At 34.6% G+C, this 19,112-nt stretch overlaps 2 protein-coding genes across 5 annotated transcripts; one reads left to right on the top strand and one right to left on the bottom strand.

Moving 5' to 3' along the window:
- Positions 1-295: 295 nt before the first annotated feature.
- On the bottom strand, positions 296-5,426 carry LOC107716396 (cAMP-dependent protein kinase inhibitor alpha-like). 3 transcript variants are annotated; one of them, XR_001637205.1, is made up of 4 exons: positions 5,171-5,426; positions 4,020-4,134; positions 1,675-1,852; positions 296-1,288 (listed from the first exon to the last, which is right to left on the bottom strand). XR_001637205.1 is itself a non-coding variant. In XM_016522813.1 (2 exons), the coding sequence occupies exons 1-2, from the start codon at positions 1,823-1,825 to the stop codon at positions 1,206-1,208; spliced, it is 234 nt and encodes a 77-aa protein (XP_016378299.1). In that variant the 5' UTR covers positions 1,826-2,030; the 3' UTR covers positions 296-1,205. The 3 variants fall into 3 exon arrangements, 1 of the variants encoding a protein (XP_016378299.1); XR_001637204.1 differs by lacking the exon at positions 4,020-4,134; XM_016522813.1 differs by lacking the exons at positions 4,020-4,134; positions 5,171-5,426 and having other exon boundaries at positions 1,675-2,030.
- Positions 5,427-8,903: 3,477 nt separating this feature from the next.
- On the top strand, positions 8,904-19,104 carry zc2hc1a (zinc finger, C2HC-type containing 1A). 2 transcript variants are annotated; one of them, XM_016522811.1, is made up of 10 exons: positions 8,904-8,989; positions 9,592-9,662; positions 9,931-10,047; positions 12,328-12,363; positions 13,528-13,669; positions 13,751-13,899; positions 16,351-16,444; positions 17,975-18,080; positions 18,164-18,274; positions 18,567-19,104. In XM_016522811.1, exons 1-10 carry the CDS (start codon positions 8,974-8,976, stop codon positions 18,700-18,702), a joined length of 978 nt encoding a protein of 325 aa, XP_016378297.1. In that variant the 5' UTR covers positions 8,904-8,973; the 3' UTR covers positions 18,703-19,104. The 2 variants fall into 2 exon arrangements, with proteins under 2 accessions (XP_016378297.1, XP_016378298.1); XM_016522812.1 differs by lacking the exon at positions 12,328-12,363.
- The last annotated feature ends 8 nt before the right edge of the window (positions 19,105-19,112 follow it).

Below are 19,112 nucleotides of genomic sequence, written 5' to 3'. Positions count from 1 at the left end.
CCCGCACGAACCTCTACCTCCGCCAGCAGGACCTCAATTTCAGACTCAGTAAAAGTTTTTTTTTTCTTTGTGCTCGTGCTTGTGCTCTATGCTTGTGCTTCAAGCATAGAAATTCGGATATTGGCGTGTGCTCTTTTATATGGTAATGATATTAATTAGGGGGCGTTTACAAGGCGGAGATCTGACACCAGTGGTTGTATAAATTCTCTATATATATATATACACACATATATATACACACACACACAGAGAAATTATTAATAAAAAAAAATAAAAAAAAACTTTTCCCAAAGATTGCTTGAATTTATTCAAATATTTACGTACCCACTGATGAAAATATCATCAAATATATTTATGCAAAATTGAGGACATAGAGCTAATGACTGGAAGACAAAATATGGGCAGAGGTTTGGTAAGGCAAGCTCTATTGAACAGATTTTCAAAAGGGTTAATAGGCAGTGTCAGTGAGACTTCAAATCACGCTAGATTTCATAATACAAGAAGAATTTTCATCATAAAACAGTCAAGGAATTAGCATCACCACACACTGCAAATGTTCGGATCACAAATGATTAGTCCTTTGTGGGATGTGAACAGTTACACACAGGTATTCTATCAGGAGCAGTGCCATGCAAGACCATCATAGACAGTTTTATCTGAATTCAGTGAGTGTTTAACAAAAGTGCAGCACTTATATTATGTGAATATCAACGTGATATCAAAGACAGCACAATTTAATATCAAAATCTGATATTACTATTACAACACTACACCAATAAAATGACTGTATATTGAGTGTGTATTAGCTGTGCTACTCTGGCAGTTAATTGGTGAATCCGAAATCATGAGTTCAGTGGGTGTTGTTCCAAATAAGATCCATGAGATCTCCAAGGAGCATCTTCGCCATTCTAATGTCATTACTTCTGACCCAAATTCCCACCAGTCTCTCTAAGAACCAAACAACTAGAGCGAATTTCTAAGTAAAAATCATACCTACATTAGCTAAAGCAGCATGTCGAAAAACAGCACTGCTGTGATTCTTAAGGCCCAGCCTTTCACAGTAACTTCTTCCAAGCAAAGTCTCCTCCATCCGGATCCTTAAGCGAAAGGGATGCTCCGTTTTTTTCAGTGTCAACCCCTCCAAGCTCAGTTTTAAAATCAGCCACTACAGGGGGGAAATTTCCTGATTCTGTCACTGAAGTCTTTTATGTACCTTCCCCTTTGCCTTCTTCCTGCTTCGGTTCGGAGTTTGCCAAGCTCTGGCTTTTCTCTTCATCATTCCCTGCCTCTGAAAGTGAAAAATCGAGAGTTTTGTTATTGAAAGCAAAAACATAAACAAGAGACAGATGGTTTTAATGAAAACTAGAGAGCTAAGAGTAAATACTCGAAGACCTTCAGCACGGCAGGCTGTTTAGCAGTCGCTGCAATGCTTTTTCACAGGGATGCCCTCAGCTAACAGGCCGATATTTGATAAAGCACATCCGTGTTTGTCTTGAGCTAAAAACTGGTGCGGGAAGCCACTAACATGCCGTCTAAACTCTCTAGTTTGCCCAAAGCAGGCTTGTCTGATACATTATTCATGGCTAGCCTGCCTCTCAGTGCCATATTACATTACTGCAGTGTTTTGATGACACTCCATGTTCTTTCTGAAGAAGCAACACTCACTTTACTCACCTTCTTTGCTGATATTAAGCTCAGACAGAGCTTGGGAGAGTCCGCTAGCGTCCAGGCCAAAGGAGGTTCCCAGGATGTCGTGTACAGCATTGCGTCTGCCGGTCCTTCCAGAGGCGATGAAGTCTTCATATGTCACCTCGACATCAGTCATATCTAACGCGTTTCAACATAGCAGTGCCTGTGACGGAGAGAGATGTTTTTTTAGACCCACTGTGATATGCAGTTGCTTTGCAAGTCATTAAACATAAAAAACTCATGTGACTTTAAGAATATAAGCTCACTTTATACCTACTAAATGGAATCTAAGCAGAAAGAACACAAACATCACTCAGTGCTGAATTAAAATGTAATTTTAATTACAACGTAATTATTAAAATATTTATTTGCTTACTGCTATACATTGGACCAATGGTTCTCGAAAACGTTTTAAATTTATTAATAATATATTTTTATGCTAGTCAGTCAAGATAGCATTTCCATTTTAGCATTTCCTGATCAAATGATCCATTTTTATTTTTAGCAATGCATTTTTATATTTTATATGGACACTATTTAAAATATTATAATAATATCTAATAATTATAATATTTGTAATTTTTTTAAATATTTTGATATATAATAATTGTAATATTTGTAATAATTTATATATACATTATTATATGTTTTCATTCGATGTAAAAAAAATTCTTAACCTACATTTCTTAAAAATATGCAACAAGCTAGAAATTATACACGTGGAGTGTAAACTACTGTTCAAAAGTATGGGGTCAGTTTTTTTTTTTTTTTTTAAAGAAATTATCACTTTTATTCAACAAAACTTGATTAATTTGATAAAAAATGACAGTAAAGACATTTATAATGTAACAAAAGATTGATATGTCAAATGAATTATGTTCTTTTGAACTTTTTATTCATCAAAGAATCTTTGAAAAATGTATTACAAAAATATAACTGTTTTCAACATTGATAATAATGAGAAATGTTTCCTATTCTCCAAATCAGCATATTAAAATGTTTTTTTGTAGGACTGTGTGACACTGAAGAGTAATGGCTGCTGAAAATACAGCTTTGCCATCACAGGAATAAAATACATTTTAAAATATATTTTAACAGCTATTTTAAATTATAATAATATTTCACAATATTACTGTTTTTACTGTATTTTTAATCAAACAAATGCAGCCTTGGTAAGTATGAGACTTCTTACTGAAACGTTCAATCTTACGGATCCCAAATTTTAGAAACGTAGTGTAACTTTTTAGATTCATAAATTTCAAACATTTTCAAAATGATTCCATTACTGATCAACATTTGAACAAAGACTGTTCTAACCAATAGGAATCCCAAGCAAGTAACAATGTAAAGATTATATAAGCAGCCATAATCTGCATGGCCTAGATAAGAAGATAAACTTGGATAAGGGACTGTTTATTCTGTGCCACATTTGTGATCTCATCTCATGCATTTCTAAATTGTCCTTCTGGATTTGCTTCTTATTGGAGATTCTTTTTTTATGTTGTGTGGGAAAAAAAATTATATATATATATCCCATAAAACATTTTTAATAAACTGATCCCTGATCAGATCATCAAAACAGATGTGGCACAACTCTGCAGTAAGATTAACTAGAATTTTGTTGAACTAAATATCACTCATGAGATGTAAGGACGGTCTTCCCTGAGCTCAGAGTTATATTTAGCCAATGTTATCATCTCAGCAGCACAGTCATTCTCAGCTGTTGCCTTCAAAATGGTGCCACTGTGTGGTGAAACACCCATAAGGAGGTCATCTTTAAAGGGCTGTTCACAATATTATTCACACATACTCAATTCTTTTCATTTTGGTTAATAAATAAGCAAAAAAAAAAAAGAGTATTATTTGTTTTAATGTACTCTCTTTATGTAGTTATATGACATACATGAGCATGTGATCCACGTGCAGGTCAAATTTATGCAGAAATACAGAAAATTCTGAAACTTTTATTTACCACTGTACTTGATATACCATAATATCACATTCTATTGAAAGGTCTCTGGCTGTAAACACTAAATGAATTGCCTTTTTCCATTTATACATGGGAAAGAGACATAATCTAAAGCCCACTTGGCAAAGGAGTTCAAATCCAAGTCCAAAAAATCAATAAGGACTTGAGTGAGCAGTTCCTCAAGGCAACAGTAACAACTGTGCAGAAGAGTTGTCACACACGCTAAACCTGCCTATGTCTAGGTAGACCTCTGTGGAATCCACCAACACACCCACAGAGATTACATGCGCAACTGTTTGGACAAAACAGCCCTAACAAACTAAGAATTCAACAATAGAGGCTCAGCAGGGTCACATTTTACATAACAAAGAACAAGATAAGACTGCTGTAGAAAGAGTGCAGAGATGGGTGTGCCTCTTTTCTTGCATCATGTGTACACCACTGATGTCCGAGTCCTGGGACAGAACAGGCTGCAACTTAGAAAAATAAAAGTTTATTTATAATAAATTATATATATATATTCAATTGTGTAGGTGTAAAGGTGTAGGTGCAACCTGCTTCTTCATCCATTTTCTCACTCAATATGGGTGTCAGTAACTCATATTAAAAAAAAAAAAAGACAAAAAAAATTAGTATTCAATATATAGGTCTATTATTCAGAATGAACATCAGTTTTGATTGTACCTAAAATTATAAATGGTTTCATAAATATGTGATGGTAAAAGATACATTTATATTCCAGTTTACTCATTTTAATCTATATGTAGTATTGAGGTATGATCTGAGAACTGGTGGTTCCAAGGGAAGTGAGTGATAATACAATGTCATCATTTCAATACTAATAAACAGAAGTCAAATAAAAAAAAATTTTTGGCAGTCCACTTTTGATCTCTGACATATCATGATGGAGAATGTTCTACAAAAGCTCTAATGTTAGTTACAATTTGCATCATAATAATAGTGAGATCATCTAAGATTTGCTTCATTCATAATTAAACCCTTCATTGCCCCAAACTCAGAATATAAATCACCTTATTAACTAAAGCAAAACTGAAACAATGCATATCGTTGTGACATTATAGCTCGCCCCCTTTGCCTTTGTTTAAATGAACACACAATTCTGACAATTTGACAGATTTGTGAACAATTACAGCGTAAAATGCATTATTTATTAAGACGTAAAAATTTCAAAAATACAAAAAAATATAAATATTTTTGGTGCAAGACACTGGCTGCTCGCTCTCGTCCTTGACGTCACGTGTACTCGGTAATAATATCATATCAAAACATAGCCTAGTATCCAACATGACATATCCAGATATGACAGCTACAAGTGCAAATCCCAGCGGAGCAATTGTTTCATTTACAGCACAGTATACGGCGTTTGGGCTTATATGAATGCAACGGGTTATATAAATCTGACAGGCTATACACAGATGCTAATGAAACAGGCGCGCGAGCGACTCAATCAAATAAAACGACTCAGAGGCCGAGCGAATTCGCAAATCGTACCTGTTTTAGGCTGGACGTTTTCCTAATTGTCAAGGCTGTACCGCTTTGTCGCTCCAGTTAATGCTTCAGTAGGATGCGACGGAGCTGTCAGTGCTGCTGCTGCTGGTTCAGTCCATGAGTCTGCAAGAGAAGAGAGGGATGACGTATGCGCGTTGCTGAGTGCTGATGATATGCGAGGATTATCCAAAACCATTCTATCTGCTTATGCTCGGTAGCGCTGAGGCGTTTGGTTCATCTCAGTGACTCGATTCTTTTGAACCAGTTCACTGATTCGTTCAGGGACTCTTTTTGTTTTGTGTTTCAACGTCCGCCAAAAGGTGGCGACAGTGAGTCGTTTTTGTTATGACTCGTTCGCTCATATGATTCTTCATTTGACAGTTCAAATGTTGAAGGTCATCGGTCGTTATGATTTTTACACATTGTATTGTTTTGCCACCTACTTTCTCGCATGTTGAAACTGACTGACTGATTCACTGATGTGATGAGAATGAGTTGACTAGTTTCATTTGGTGCGAAAAAAAGTCTCTCAAGATTGAAAGAAAAAAATGATTCATTGTATGTATGCAAGTGAAAGAGAACGATTCGTTCGCCTAAAACATTGGTTTCTCGATACACAATAGGACATATGTGCCATTTCAAATAAAACATTGCTGTCCATATGTTTTCATTGAGTAAATTCCAGACAATGCAGCTGTTGCTTTGAAATGCATTCCCACCACATGGCAGATGTGCCTGGGATGCTACCCAGCATACAGCAATCCATATATTTTTAACAAGGGCTCTATAGTTTGACATTTCGTCCAAAACATGTTGTTTGTTGCTTGCCGGGGCCGTGTGAACAGGATCCTTTAAACAGAAGAATGTGGTGCAATATGGCATCTACAATAGGCAATATTCTTTATTTTGGTTTTCCAAATAGAAACTTTGGGTCTGTAAATTTGTCAGTAAATTGAATAACAAGAAAAGAAAATAATGAAAAACGTGCTGGCGAACGTATTCAGAAAAAAAATAAAAATAATAATTATATATATATATATATATATATATATATATATATATATAATTCTGCGGTCTGATGAATCCTGTACCAGTCATTACATTATTCATATTTAATAATTATATTGGAAATATTATTATATTATACAGTATCTCACAGAAGTGAGTTTTTTATATCTTTTCATGTGACAACACTGAAGAAATGACACTTTGCTACAATGTAAAGTAGTGAGTGTACAGCTTGTATAACAGTGTAAATTTGCTGTCCCCTCAAAATAACTCAACACACAGCCATTAATGTCTAAACCGCTGGCCACAAAAGTGCGTACACCCCTAAGTGAAAATGTCCAAATTGGGCCCAAAGTGTCAATATTTTGTGCGCCCACCATTATTTTCCAGAACTGCCTTAACTCTCTTGGGCATGGAGTTCACCAGAGCTTCACAGGTTGCCTCTGGAGTCCTCTTCCACTCCTCCATGACGACATCACGGAGCTGGTGGATGTTAGAGACCTTGCATCCGTTTTTCTCTCAACTGTTTACTTTCATTTTAGACATAACCAACTGAGTCTATATGTAAACCTTGTGTGTTTCGTCAGTATTAGCGCAAAAGATAACTTATTTCAGTAATCAGGCGCTGTTTGACAGGCTTTTTAGTGCGGCGCTCAGAAAAGGCGCACGTCAGACCAGCGCGCGAATGAAACATTTAACCGGTAAGGCTTTAAAGCAGATGCAAATAATGTACTTTTGTGACTGCGAATAAGTACAGTGTCCTGTGATAGTAACTCTACCGCTGAGTTAACATTAAAGTGAATGCATGTGGCGTACCCAGCATATTGAGATGGAGGCGCTAGAACTGCAACTGATATCAAAATCAACAAAAGAGCAATGATATACAAGTGCTATAACAAGTCTCAGTTAGCTTAACACAGTTCACGTAGCAAGTTTTTTTTTTTAAATAATATAATAAATAAAAAGAAAACAGCTAGAATAGAAACAGAATAGAGCAAACTGGTGTTAGAGGTCTTTTTTGCTTTTGTTAATTGTATAATAAATGAAAAGAAAACAGATAGAATACAAAAAGATTAGAAAGCAAGTGTTAGTTTTTTTTTTATATATATATATATAAAGAAAATAAGCAGCAAATGAATAGAGTGCAAGTGTTTTTTTTTAAAGAATAGAATTAGAATAGAGTGTGCTAGAGTTAGAGGGTCAAATAAAGATGGAAGAGATGTGTTTTTAGCCGATTTTTGAAGATGGCTAGGGCAGCTGCTCGGATTGAGTTGGGCAGGTCATTCCACCAGGAGGGAACATTTAATTTAAAAGTCCGTAAAAGTGATTTTGTGCTTCTTTGGGATGGTTATTAATTCATTAATTTATTAAAAAATATTTATTTATTCATTTATAAAAATATTTATTAATTCATTCGTTTATAAAAATTATTTCTTCATTCATTCATTCATTCATAAACATGTATTTATTCATTCAAAATATTGTTTTTAATCATACATTCGTTTATAAATTATGTATTTATTCATTCATAAAAATATTACTTAATTCATTCATTCACAGAAAATATTTATTCATTCATAAAAAGTTTATTTATAAAACTTACAAATGAGGACAACAGAAGCAATCAATTGTAGTATTAAAACAACTAAAAACAGATCCAAAACTAAAAGCTGAAACTTTATAAATACTACCTATACACATTTTAAAAATAAAGAGATTAAATAAAAATGACAAATGCATACAACAAAATTTCAAAACTTAACATTTAAATGAAAAACAAATATAAAACTAAAAACAATTCAAAATATTGAAGAACAAATGGTATAAGAGTATAATAATGATTCTAACATAACACTAAGCCAAACACCAAAAAAACAACTACATATGTGTATGTACAACCACACACACATACATACATATGCATATATATATATATACACACATTTATAAATTCAATATATATATATATTATTTCATTTCCATTTAGTTTGTTGGAGTATTAAAATAACTCAAATTAAATTAAACTAAAAACTTAATAAAAGACCTATATAGACATAATAAATTCAGACATAATGTAACTAAAATTAAAATAAATCACAAATACAAATAATACAAATCAAATGTAGTTTATCAGTAATCCTAAAAAATAACACTGCCAAACACACATGCTAAAAAACAACAACTTACTTACACATAGTAAGAAATGGTTATAAAAACTGAAACAGAAGCGAAACAAGTAATAGGAAAGAGGAGAAATAAAAAGCAATACTGATACTTAATAAAAATATATATTATTTTAATTCATTAATTTAATCAAAATTTACATTGATGTTAACATGTAAAAATGACATACAAATAAAGGCACTGACCTGGCAGACAGGTGCAGGCATAGGTGGTGTCGCTGGTCTGAAAGCAGGTCCCTCCGTTCCAACTGTTTAATGGCTCTACAGTTGCTTCAAGGTTCCTGCGGGCTGAACTGGAACTGAACGCACGGTTGCGGACAGTATATATATATACACTCATTTCCAATGATATTTGACGTTATTAAAAAAAAAAAACTATATGTATATATATATATTTTGTAATAACGTCAAATATCAGCGTAACGCACGATCCCAAGTATGTGGTCGCCTCCCACGTCCCACCTAGCGGCCAGTTTCAGGTACTGCACATCTGTTATTTATGCAGGGAAACGGGAAAAGGCCAATCAAAAATAAGGATACTAGCATGTGGAGCGGCTGCCTAAAGGAAGCCTAGTTGCTACAGCGTCGTCCCTAGTGTCTTACCAGGCAAGAAATATGGAGGAAATAGAAGGTAAGGCTTTAAATAAACAAAAGAGGCCTACGTAAATATTTGAATATGACGCATCTAACCATTTAAAACTCAATCCGCGTGGTTGTAAAAGAGAAACTAGCTTTGGTTTATTCGGTCGCTGTTGTTTGAGGTTATCACCATGGAAGAAAATGACGGTTTATAGAGAGAGATTGATGAATAGATTGCTGAAGTGCTTTTGTTGTGATATTTGACTCATGTGAAGTGAGCTGCAGCAAAACAAACTTGCACTAAATTTCAATGATTTGTTCTGGTCTGTTTAAAAAAAAAAAATCAAATGTCAAATCCTTTACATATCATTCAGAAAAGACTTTTCTCCCCTCCATCCTTAGGTTCCTGCCTTGAGTCAGTTGTTTTGCATGGACTGACTGGAGTGACCTATTTTCACATACTTCTGCTTGATCTGTTCTCATTTGTTTAGCTAATCTAAAGCCACTGTATCTGAGTGAACTGGTCAGCACACCCAAATAGACTGAACTATTGATCTTTATCATTTTTGTGTTTGTTTTTCAATTTTATCGTGTTTTTTTTTTTTAAATCAATTTTATCATGTTGATCTGTTACTATTTGTGTTTTGTATACAGAATCTCCTCCTGTTTCTGAAGACCTGCTGCCCTGCAAAATATGTGGAAGAAACTTTTTTTCAAGGGTTCTTGTGAGTATTTCTGAATGGATGATGAATTGACAGCTGGTGGTTGATTTGAATTGTCTTGCCGTTCAAATGTGTGCACAAACATAAAAATCCCAATGTGACATTCTAAATTCAACAACTATATAAATAATATTTTTCACTAGGTTACAGTATGTGCATTATTATGTGTTGCCTAGCAAGTTGCAGTAAACACAAAACCTGGTATTATTACTCAGTCAACGCAGTGCTGTCACAGTTATTTGATACCTGCCCTCCTTATTACCTGTTGTAGAAGAAACATGTGCTAATCTGCCAGAAGACAGCAGCAAAGAAAAGGAAGGTTTTCGACTCCTGCAGGCAAAGGGCAGAGGGGACCGACATTTCTACAGTCAAACCCATAAAACCAAAGGTGAGGAAACAACCCCACTTAAAACATTACAGTGACACTTTTATACTATTTGTTTGGTCCGGAATCTAGTTTACCTTGAACAGTATATGTTCCCTTCCTGTTCACAGTTGATGGGAAGTGAACCGTGAGTGATTACATCCAGTCTATTGTTCAGACTGCTGCACATTCAGAAACAGTGTCGTGTGCTGCTGCTATAAAATCCATCTGCAGTGTCACAGCATACATTGGCAAAAGTGTTGTTCACCAACTTCATTTTAGTAGTAAGAGCAACATGAGCATAAAGGCAAAGAATCCATTTTACTGGCTTTTAAGCCTCATTGCCTAGCAACACTGTTATCAATTGCCAGTTATGTATAGCTAATAATAAAATTAAAGATATTTTGTAAGGCTAAGGTTTACGCTGAATCAACATGCTAACGTCCAATAGGCATTTGACTTTTTCTGCATCAGAATAAAAACCTCAATGTTAATCTGTTATTACATACCTCCCCAGTCTAGGGATGGGAAGGAGTAATAAAGAAAGTGGTGGAGGAATGGAGGGAGCGTTCCCCTTCTACTGACTCCCACGCAACACCATAATCGATGCAAAACAGAATAATTTATTAAACACAAGGAAGCAAACAGAACTTCAGGAGGGGTCAAGGCCAACATAAGAAACAGAACATACTAACTCCCAAAAGCAATATACCTAATCTAACATAAAAGAAAAACACTAACACCCTTGCTTCCCTAAACAGGGGAAAAAGTGTAGTCAAAATAAATGGCAATCCAGCTTCCCACAAAAAAAAAAAAAAGAAAAGAAAAAGAGAACAGAAGAAACAAAATAAATTTCAGTCTTAACAAAAAAAATAACTCGCATGTTTGGGTTAAATGAGTCCTCCCACAAGAGGATTAAAGCTCTTTCAACACACTTTTGTCAACAACACGTTAACCACAAACACAAGCAACGTCAGCAGAAGGTACTCTTGCTCCAAGCTTCCACCCTTTAGACATCTCAGCTCTGCCTTTTAACTCCAAACATTTCCTCTAGTGGGCCAATCAGGATAGTGCAATCATCAGCAGAATCATCATCTAATTGAACTCCACCTGTTAGCAGACCCGGACTGGCCATCGGGCCATCAATGTACCTAAGTGATCATTTCCGTTTTTGTCATTCGATAATAAATCATAAATCGGTTAGTCTTGACTGACAGCGCTGCACTCTAATCAGCTCACGTGTGTTCCGCGCTTCCGTCAAACGGTTCCGAACAGAACCGATGCGCGGGACTCGATGAAAGAGAGAAAGCGGCCAGAAGAAGCAGTGAAATGTAGCAACATCACTGATCTGTGCAGGGCTTCAAGTGCAGGTCAGTTTCATCTGTAAATATGCTATAGTTTTGTCTTTATTAACCTAGTTGAGTATTCAACTGCTAGTAGGCTATCAATAGCACCCCATTATTATCACCATTCAGAATACTGCGCTAAAGGACATCAATATCGATTGTAATGTTACATTAAAAAATTTAGCTGAGACAGATATTCACATGGATTTATTGTACAGGGAGGGAAGGAGCTAGAGCAGACAGCAACACAAAAATACGTCACAGCCTAATAATTCAATAGTGTGTTCTAGGGTTGGGCGATGTCTACCAAACTGTGTTGAACTGTGTTAAATAGGATGCTATTATCCAAAATGAATTCCAGTAATTTTGAGGTACTTTTTATTATATATTATTTTTATTTATTTTTTTTATATTTACATTTGTTGATTTGTCACAATTCTGACCATGACCTTAAACATCAATGTTCAAATATCTTGTTCTCCATGAATTACTCCTGTATTGTATTATTATTTACTTTTTGTGTGCACATTCCTTGTTGCTTATTTTTGACGGCATGCGTGTTCCTGGGAAACCAAGCCCATGACCTTTCCCTTGTTCGCGCCATTCTTTATCAGTTAGTCTAAAGGAATATCATGCTTGGCTTCCCTCACAACCTCAAGTTTTTTGGGGCAGTGTGAACATGACAGTAGTTTCTCAACTTTCTGAATACACCAGACAACTTGTTTGAAACTTCAAAATATATATCTTTGGTGAGGCAGTGTCAACCAACCAGTTGACATGTTTTTATTCAGAATAGCCAAACTCTGGTTTGGCCTCAAGTAAGCTTCCCAGATGGAAAAAGACCTCAGTCACAAACAGAGCCCACTATTCAGGGCTGTTATATTTCATGGCTACCCTCATATCTTACCCCAGTGTCCTGAAATATTCTAAAAAAAAAAACCTTTTGGTTATGTTTCAGTTGCAAAGTTCTTCCAGCAGCTCTAAGTCTGATAAAGTAAGTTGAATGTTTGATTTTGTTCTTTTTTTTCCTCATCACTTGAATTGTGTGTCTCATCTTGTCACTTATAATTTTAAGGCTTCAGTGTTTAATATTTGCTTACTTTTGAAAAAAAGAGTTACAAGTCCACCAAGGAAACCCACCTTAAATTTTGCCATTTCTGTAAGATGAGAGCATTATGATGCATGCATGAAGTCTCCAAGATTATTAGATCAGGAAAGTAATGGGCCATAATGAAAATCTGTACTTCTGTCAGTCTTTCTTATCCTCAAATAAGAGCTATGGGCCTGAGGGAGTAATCTTGATTTTTATTTATTTATTTATTTATTTATATTTCAAGATGTTTGTCTCAAGTTTACCTACTGGGATCAGTAAACAATGTTTATCTACCTGTCCTGACAAACAAAACACAGCTATTGTTGTTAAAACAGTGATTCTCAACTGTTATCTAATGCAATATTCAAGATATTTCCTCTAGTATTTCTGCTGTAATTATGATAAAATTTGTTTTCAAACTTTTATATTACCAGAAAATGGGAGTAATAATAGATTAAAATTAAACATAATTAACTGTGTAATTCCTGATGCATCAAGAACTGCATTTTCTTTTTTTTCTTTTTTTTTGGTAAAATCAACAGTTGTTGATCGGAAAAAATGTTGGTAGATGTTGTACATCAAGATTTTTAGAAAATGTTTTAGAAAGCATTTTAGTTAAATTAGATTATAATAATATTCAACATTTTTAACACTTAAAACACTAATAATAATAACACAATCACAAAATGTAAATCAAGTTTTCATACTGTGCATTATAATATTGTGGTACCTAAATTCACTTGTAGTCTTTAATATGATTTATTTTAGTTTTTAGTGTTGTGTTTTTTTTTTGTTTTTTTTGTTTTTTTTCTTCATTTTTCATTTAGACAAAATGGTATAGAATTTTAATATTGTCCATTTATCATTTTTGGTTATAACATGAGAATTATCAGAATTTTAATAATGGTACATTCCTAAACTTTAAATAATTAAGTCATCTTATTCCCCCTTTGAAGGTTATGTAGTAGGTGATTTAGGAAATTTATATTATCCTGTATTCCTGTTTGATTTAATTAAAATTGCACTTGTTTGCCTGATTTTAAACTAAACGTTTATTTTAAACAGCCTGAACCACCGAAGAAACAGTCCAATTGGCGCCGAAAGCATGAAGAATTCATTGCCACCATTCGCGCTGCTAAAGGTTTAAATCAAGTCATGAAAGATGGTGGACCCCTTCCTCCACCCCCTCCTCCATCCTATGATCCAGGTAAAAAAAAAAAAAAAGTTTGACACTTGGAATAGTTACAGTAAGATCGGTAAATACAGTAACAGCGATTGACTTTTCCAGATTATATCCAGTGTCCCTATTGCCAGCGACGCTTCAGTGAGAATGCAGCAGATCGCCACATCAAGTTCTGTAAAGAGCAAGCATCCAGAATCTCCAACAAGGGCAAGTTTCCTGGGAGTGATAAAGCCAAACCGCCAGCCAGGACTCAGGTGAGGCTTCAATGAAGATTACTTGGGATCAGCCAGGAGGTGTTTTTTTTTTTTTTTGTAACTTAGATCCATATACCATTTTAATGTGATAGATAGACATAAACGGAATTATCAGAGAGTTAATATGAATACATTTTTAAATTTTAAAGGCGCGTCAGTATCGACATATCGATACTTCGGATCGATACGCACATCCCCCCTAACAGTGAGTGCGTCACCTGTCTGGGCAGCACCCATACAGAGGCTGCGCTCACTGAGGCGGCATGCTCTCTCTGAGCAACCCTCTACATTGCGAGTAAATCACTCGCATATGCGACTAAATCTTCACTCTGGCGACTAAATGATGTCTAATATTAGCCAATGGCTAATAAATTCTCAGATTTTACTTGCCAGTGTGTGAGTTGGAGGCCAAGTATAAGTTTAGCGCAGATATATTTTCACTCGCCGAACACTCTCTGACTGGTTGAGTTATTTTGAGGGGACAGCAAATTTACACTGTTATACAAGCTGTACACTCACTACTTTACATTGTAGCAAAGTGTCATTTCTTCAGTGTTGTCACATGAAAAGATATAATAAAATATTTACAAAAATGTGAAGGGTGTACTCACTTCTGTGAGATACTATATATATATATATATATATAATTTTTCCAGGTTGATGCATCTCACCAGTTTGATACATTTTTGTACATTCTGACATGAACATTATAGCATTCACACTCCTGTAACATGTGACTGGACACATAATATGTTATACAAAGACAAATGTTGTTAAACCAATTGTTTGTTCATTTGAACAAATATTTTCATGTGAAAATAGTAAATGGTTTCCTGCTAGACAAGTGTTTCCTGTTATACCCTAACAAGAAATTAATCAAGTCCAGGGGCCGTATTCACAAAATATTTTAAGGCTAAAAGTAGCTCCTAACTTGTCGATTTAGGAGAAAAGCAGCAATTACCAGGGTTCATGCGCTTTAAGGCCTTTAAGGTTCTATGGTTTTAGGGTCTAAGCCAACCCAACTGACACTAAAACGCATCCATGATGGAGAATCATGGATTCTCAGACACACACAGAATGAAATAGATAAATTAATACTTACACATACACACACATTTTGTTGCAGATATAGATATTTTAAATAAATGGTAGGCAAAAAAATCATCTTCCTGCAAGTCATCTCTTTTTAAGAATTCATATATAATTTTCAGGTATCACTGAAATCTTAATGTGGCATAATTGTAAAAACTGATATGTCTGTAAAAATGAAGTGGTAAACTTTGACTAAATGTGATTTTTAAATGTAATAATGATTTTATAGTGTCTAAATATAAATTCAAAAGTAAAACCTGAGAAAAGAAGAATATTAGTGAGTAGAATAAGACCATTAGTGGTTCTCTTCTGCCTAGTGGTGCTCTGTAGTGGTTATAAATGCAATTTCAAATGGAAATTTACAATAGAAGTATAGTGTTTTTAACCTTTATAATTATTATAGTGCCATTATTTTGTCCAGTCTCCATAAAATTTTGCAGGCTTCTTTAGAATCAGAGTTTGAAGGTATGAAAGAGTTTTCTTTTAGAATTTATAGGATTTGGGCAAGACCATATTTTTAAATGGCCCTGTTATAGCTGGGCAAGAAGTAACAACTATTCTTGAGTCCAGTTTGGTTTTCTTTCACATTTGCACAATGTCTTACTATCAGCCATAATTATTCTAAGCTGTTAATTAAAAGGCTGCTTATATGCATATCAACTAATTGTTTACAAGATGCAGACATGCAGGAGGCTGGCAATTACTTACATATTTAATTATACAATTAATACATGTTTAATCAGTGACACTTGGTCTACATTTAAAAAAAAATATTTTAATATGGCAACATGATACCTCAATCTACAATATTTCTGTAAGTAAATCACTGACAGAGACCCATCCCCTATCATTCAATCACTGTGGGCATAGTTAGTAAGCTTGTTGACATCATCCATAGCAACGAGGTCAACTCCGCCCTTTCTCTTAGCTTAATTGCTCCCCATTCTTAGTAAAAGTTGGTCTCTGTAGCTTTGTAAATAGGTTTTAAGAGGAAACTCTTACCTATAAACCTTTGCTCCTATTTAGAAGAACTCTTAGTGGTGAGAATTTTTTTTGTGAATACAGCCCTAATTTGCTGCCTGTGGGCTGCCCATAACAACCATATTTTTCATCTAAACTGCTTACGAAAAAGAACCATGTATAATGCAAATTAAGGGGTCACAAATGAAACTAGACCATAAACTCAACTGCTTGACTGGGCGGCACTAAAGTGTATGCGTGCATGTCTAAATATTGCTCTGCAATGTGTGTAGATATTGATACCTCATGTTGCCTTAATTATATTCCCCTCAATTGCACCATTTGTTTAGAGTGCTTTGAGTGGATTGATATAAACATTGCATGTTTCTGTGTCTACAGTACAAACCTCCACCAAAGGCAAATTCTCCCGCTGTATCCACAGTGTCTTCTCGTCTACCTCAGCGCTCAGCATATGGGCAGAGTGCTGGCACAGGTATGGACTTGTTTTAATCAATTATTTCCCTCTTTAATCAATTATTTCCTTGTTATTTTATCAAGAATCACTTTTGTGAAACTTGACACAACCAGAGCTATTAAACTTACAGGATTGCTCCTGTGTTTGGCCACTTTAGTGAGCAAACAAAATCAGTTTTTATTGCTTCAAATCCAGCTTGTATTATTTGGAATATTTTTATATAATTTTATATTACATATAAAAAAAATTTTCAATTAGCTTTTATTTTTTTATTTTCAGTTTGCATTTTAATTTTAAGTTTTAGAAATTTTGTTTTGTGCTTTTGTCAGCTTTATGGTGTTTTACTTAAATCACTTTTACTTCAATGGCTATAACTTTTGGAAATAATGAGATATTGTAACCATATGTGGGACAGATGTGTATGGGCTCAATCTTAAAGGGGTAATATGATGCTGCTAAAAAGAACATTATTAGCAACTTTACAGATCTTCTTTATGCACCAAGAGCTTGTAACACTCCAAAGAGAAAGGAAAAATTGAAATCGCATCATATGACCCCTTTAAGTCTGAAGTCCTTAAAAAATTTGGTGTTTGGCCACTTGGTGGCGCTATATAAGGAAAATAGACAGTATAGAAATGTATTATTTTTTTGTTGTTGTTGTTTAAATTTAAAATTTTATTTTAGCTTTATTTCAATTACCAAAAATATTTTTTACGTTTTTATTTATTTTATTTTTTTTTAGGTAACAGTTACAACAGGTATTGTTCTAATTTCGTCCTGCCTCCAGTTATCTCCTTTTAATATTTTTTTTTTTTAACATAAATAAAATTTTAAAATGTGACCCTGGACCACAAAGCCAGTCATAAGGGTCAATTTTTTTAAATTGAGATGTATACATCACATGAAAGCTGAATAAATAAACTTTCCATTGATGTATGGTTTGTTAGGATAGGGCAATATTTGGCTGAGATACAACTATTTGAAAATCGGGAATCTGAGGGTGCAAAAAAAATCAAAATATTGAGAAAATTGCCTTTAAAATTGTCCAAATGAAGTTCTTAGCAATGCATATTACTAGTCAAAAATTAAGTTTTGATATATTTTCAGTTGGAAATTAACAAAATATCTTCATGGAACATGATCTTTACTTAATATCCTAATGATTTTTGGCACAAAAGAAAAATCTGTAATTTTGACCCATACAATGTATTTTTGGCTATTGCTACAAATATACCCCAGTGACTTAAGACTGGTTTTGTGGTCCAGGGTCACAAATAGTCTTTTGACTCCCTTCAAAACATTTAAAATGCACATTAGTACCATTGAGTTGACAAGCATCCATCACTTTTAAGAGGTTTTAGTGTGCTCCTAAAATACTTTATATTTTTGTTTATATATATTCAGATATTTCTGCCTCTGTTCCTCACACAAAGCAAAGACTTAGAGAACATAGTGTAGAAATGGTATTTTATTATTCATATTAAAATAAGGACATAAAAAAAGGCTCTGTCAATGGTTCGAAAAGCTCTTTCCCCTCTCCCTCCACAGGTATTCCTAGCAGCAAAACCTCATCCACTGGCTTAGTGAAGAGCATATCATCAGGATACTCTCCATTACGGAACTCCTCCTCTGGCTTGACCAGCCCTCCCTCCGAGTAAGACACCAGCTCACTGAGCAGTCCTGATATTTTACATTTTCTTCAGGCTTTTAAGATCATCAATATGTTTGTGTTTGCAGAGGGAATATGAAACCCAAGGGCATGGTTTCACAAAGCTCGCTGAGAAATCCACCTTCTGGAATAGGGATGAACAAGAAGAAGGTCCAAAATGCAGACAACTGTATTTCAAGGTATGAAGTTGCAAGTATTGGTGTACAACACCGCTGTACTGTTAATTGTGAGTGACTTCTTGGGACTTGGTGATGAATGCAAATGAAATTGACTGGGAGAGATCCATCAACTGCTCCTATTAAATCCCTTTTTTTAGTCTTTCCTAGTTCACAACATCAGTTACAAAAGGTCTTTTAGTCAGTTGTCAGTGTTTTTAGGCCAGTTTTTTTTTTTCTAACCTAACCTCTGGGTTGCAGTATTGTTTTAAATAGTCCACATTGACTCATTCACGTCTTGATCTTATTTTGTTAGGAATGATGTGAAAAATGAAAATGAAATCAATTTTTCCACAACGGGCACCAAGTTTTGCCATGAGTGTGGGACCAAGTACCCTGTGGACTGGGCCAAGTTCTGCTGTGAGTGTGGAGTGAAACGAATGTGCATTTAATAAGTACACATAATAGTAAGACTGACTCACTGTAGCCTAAAAAAACTGAGTATTCCTTTCCAACCCAAGAACTAGTGTACTTGGCAAATCCTTGTGCTGTACAAATATTTCACTTGCAATCTGCTTTTGTTTCTATAGAATGAATCCCATCTCAACCTTCTGCTGTTTTTTTTTTTGTTTTTTTTTGTAATATGAAAGTGCAATATGATTGGTTACTGCTACAAAAGTAGTAGTATTATCACCGTTATAGTTATGATTAAAATATTGATATGTTAAATTGATCTAGGCTTTAAAATGGGACCATATCACACACAAAATGCAACTATTCTAATGTTAACAGGTCAATGTCTTATTGTAGTGTCATTTTGAGGGAATTCAAATGCTATCGTTGTTTTACTTAAAATATATAT

This window comes from Sinocyclocheilus rhinocerous, unplaced genomic scaffold (genome assembly GCF_001515625.1).
Source record: "Sinocyclocheilus rhinocerous isolate Xijiao unplaced genomic scaffold, SAMN03320098_v1.1 scaffold360, whole genome shotgun sequence".
In the NCBI taxonomy this organism is placed as follows: Eukaryota; Metazoa; Chordata; class Actinopteri; order Cypriniformes; family Cyprinidae; genus Sinocyclocheilus; species Sinocyclocheilus rhinocerous.
The sequence above is the reverse complement of the archived record's forward strand: the minus strand, read 5'-3'. Positions and strand labels throughout refer to the sequence as shown.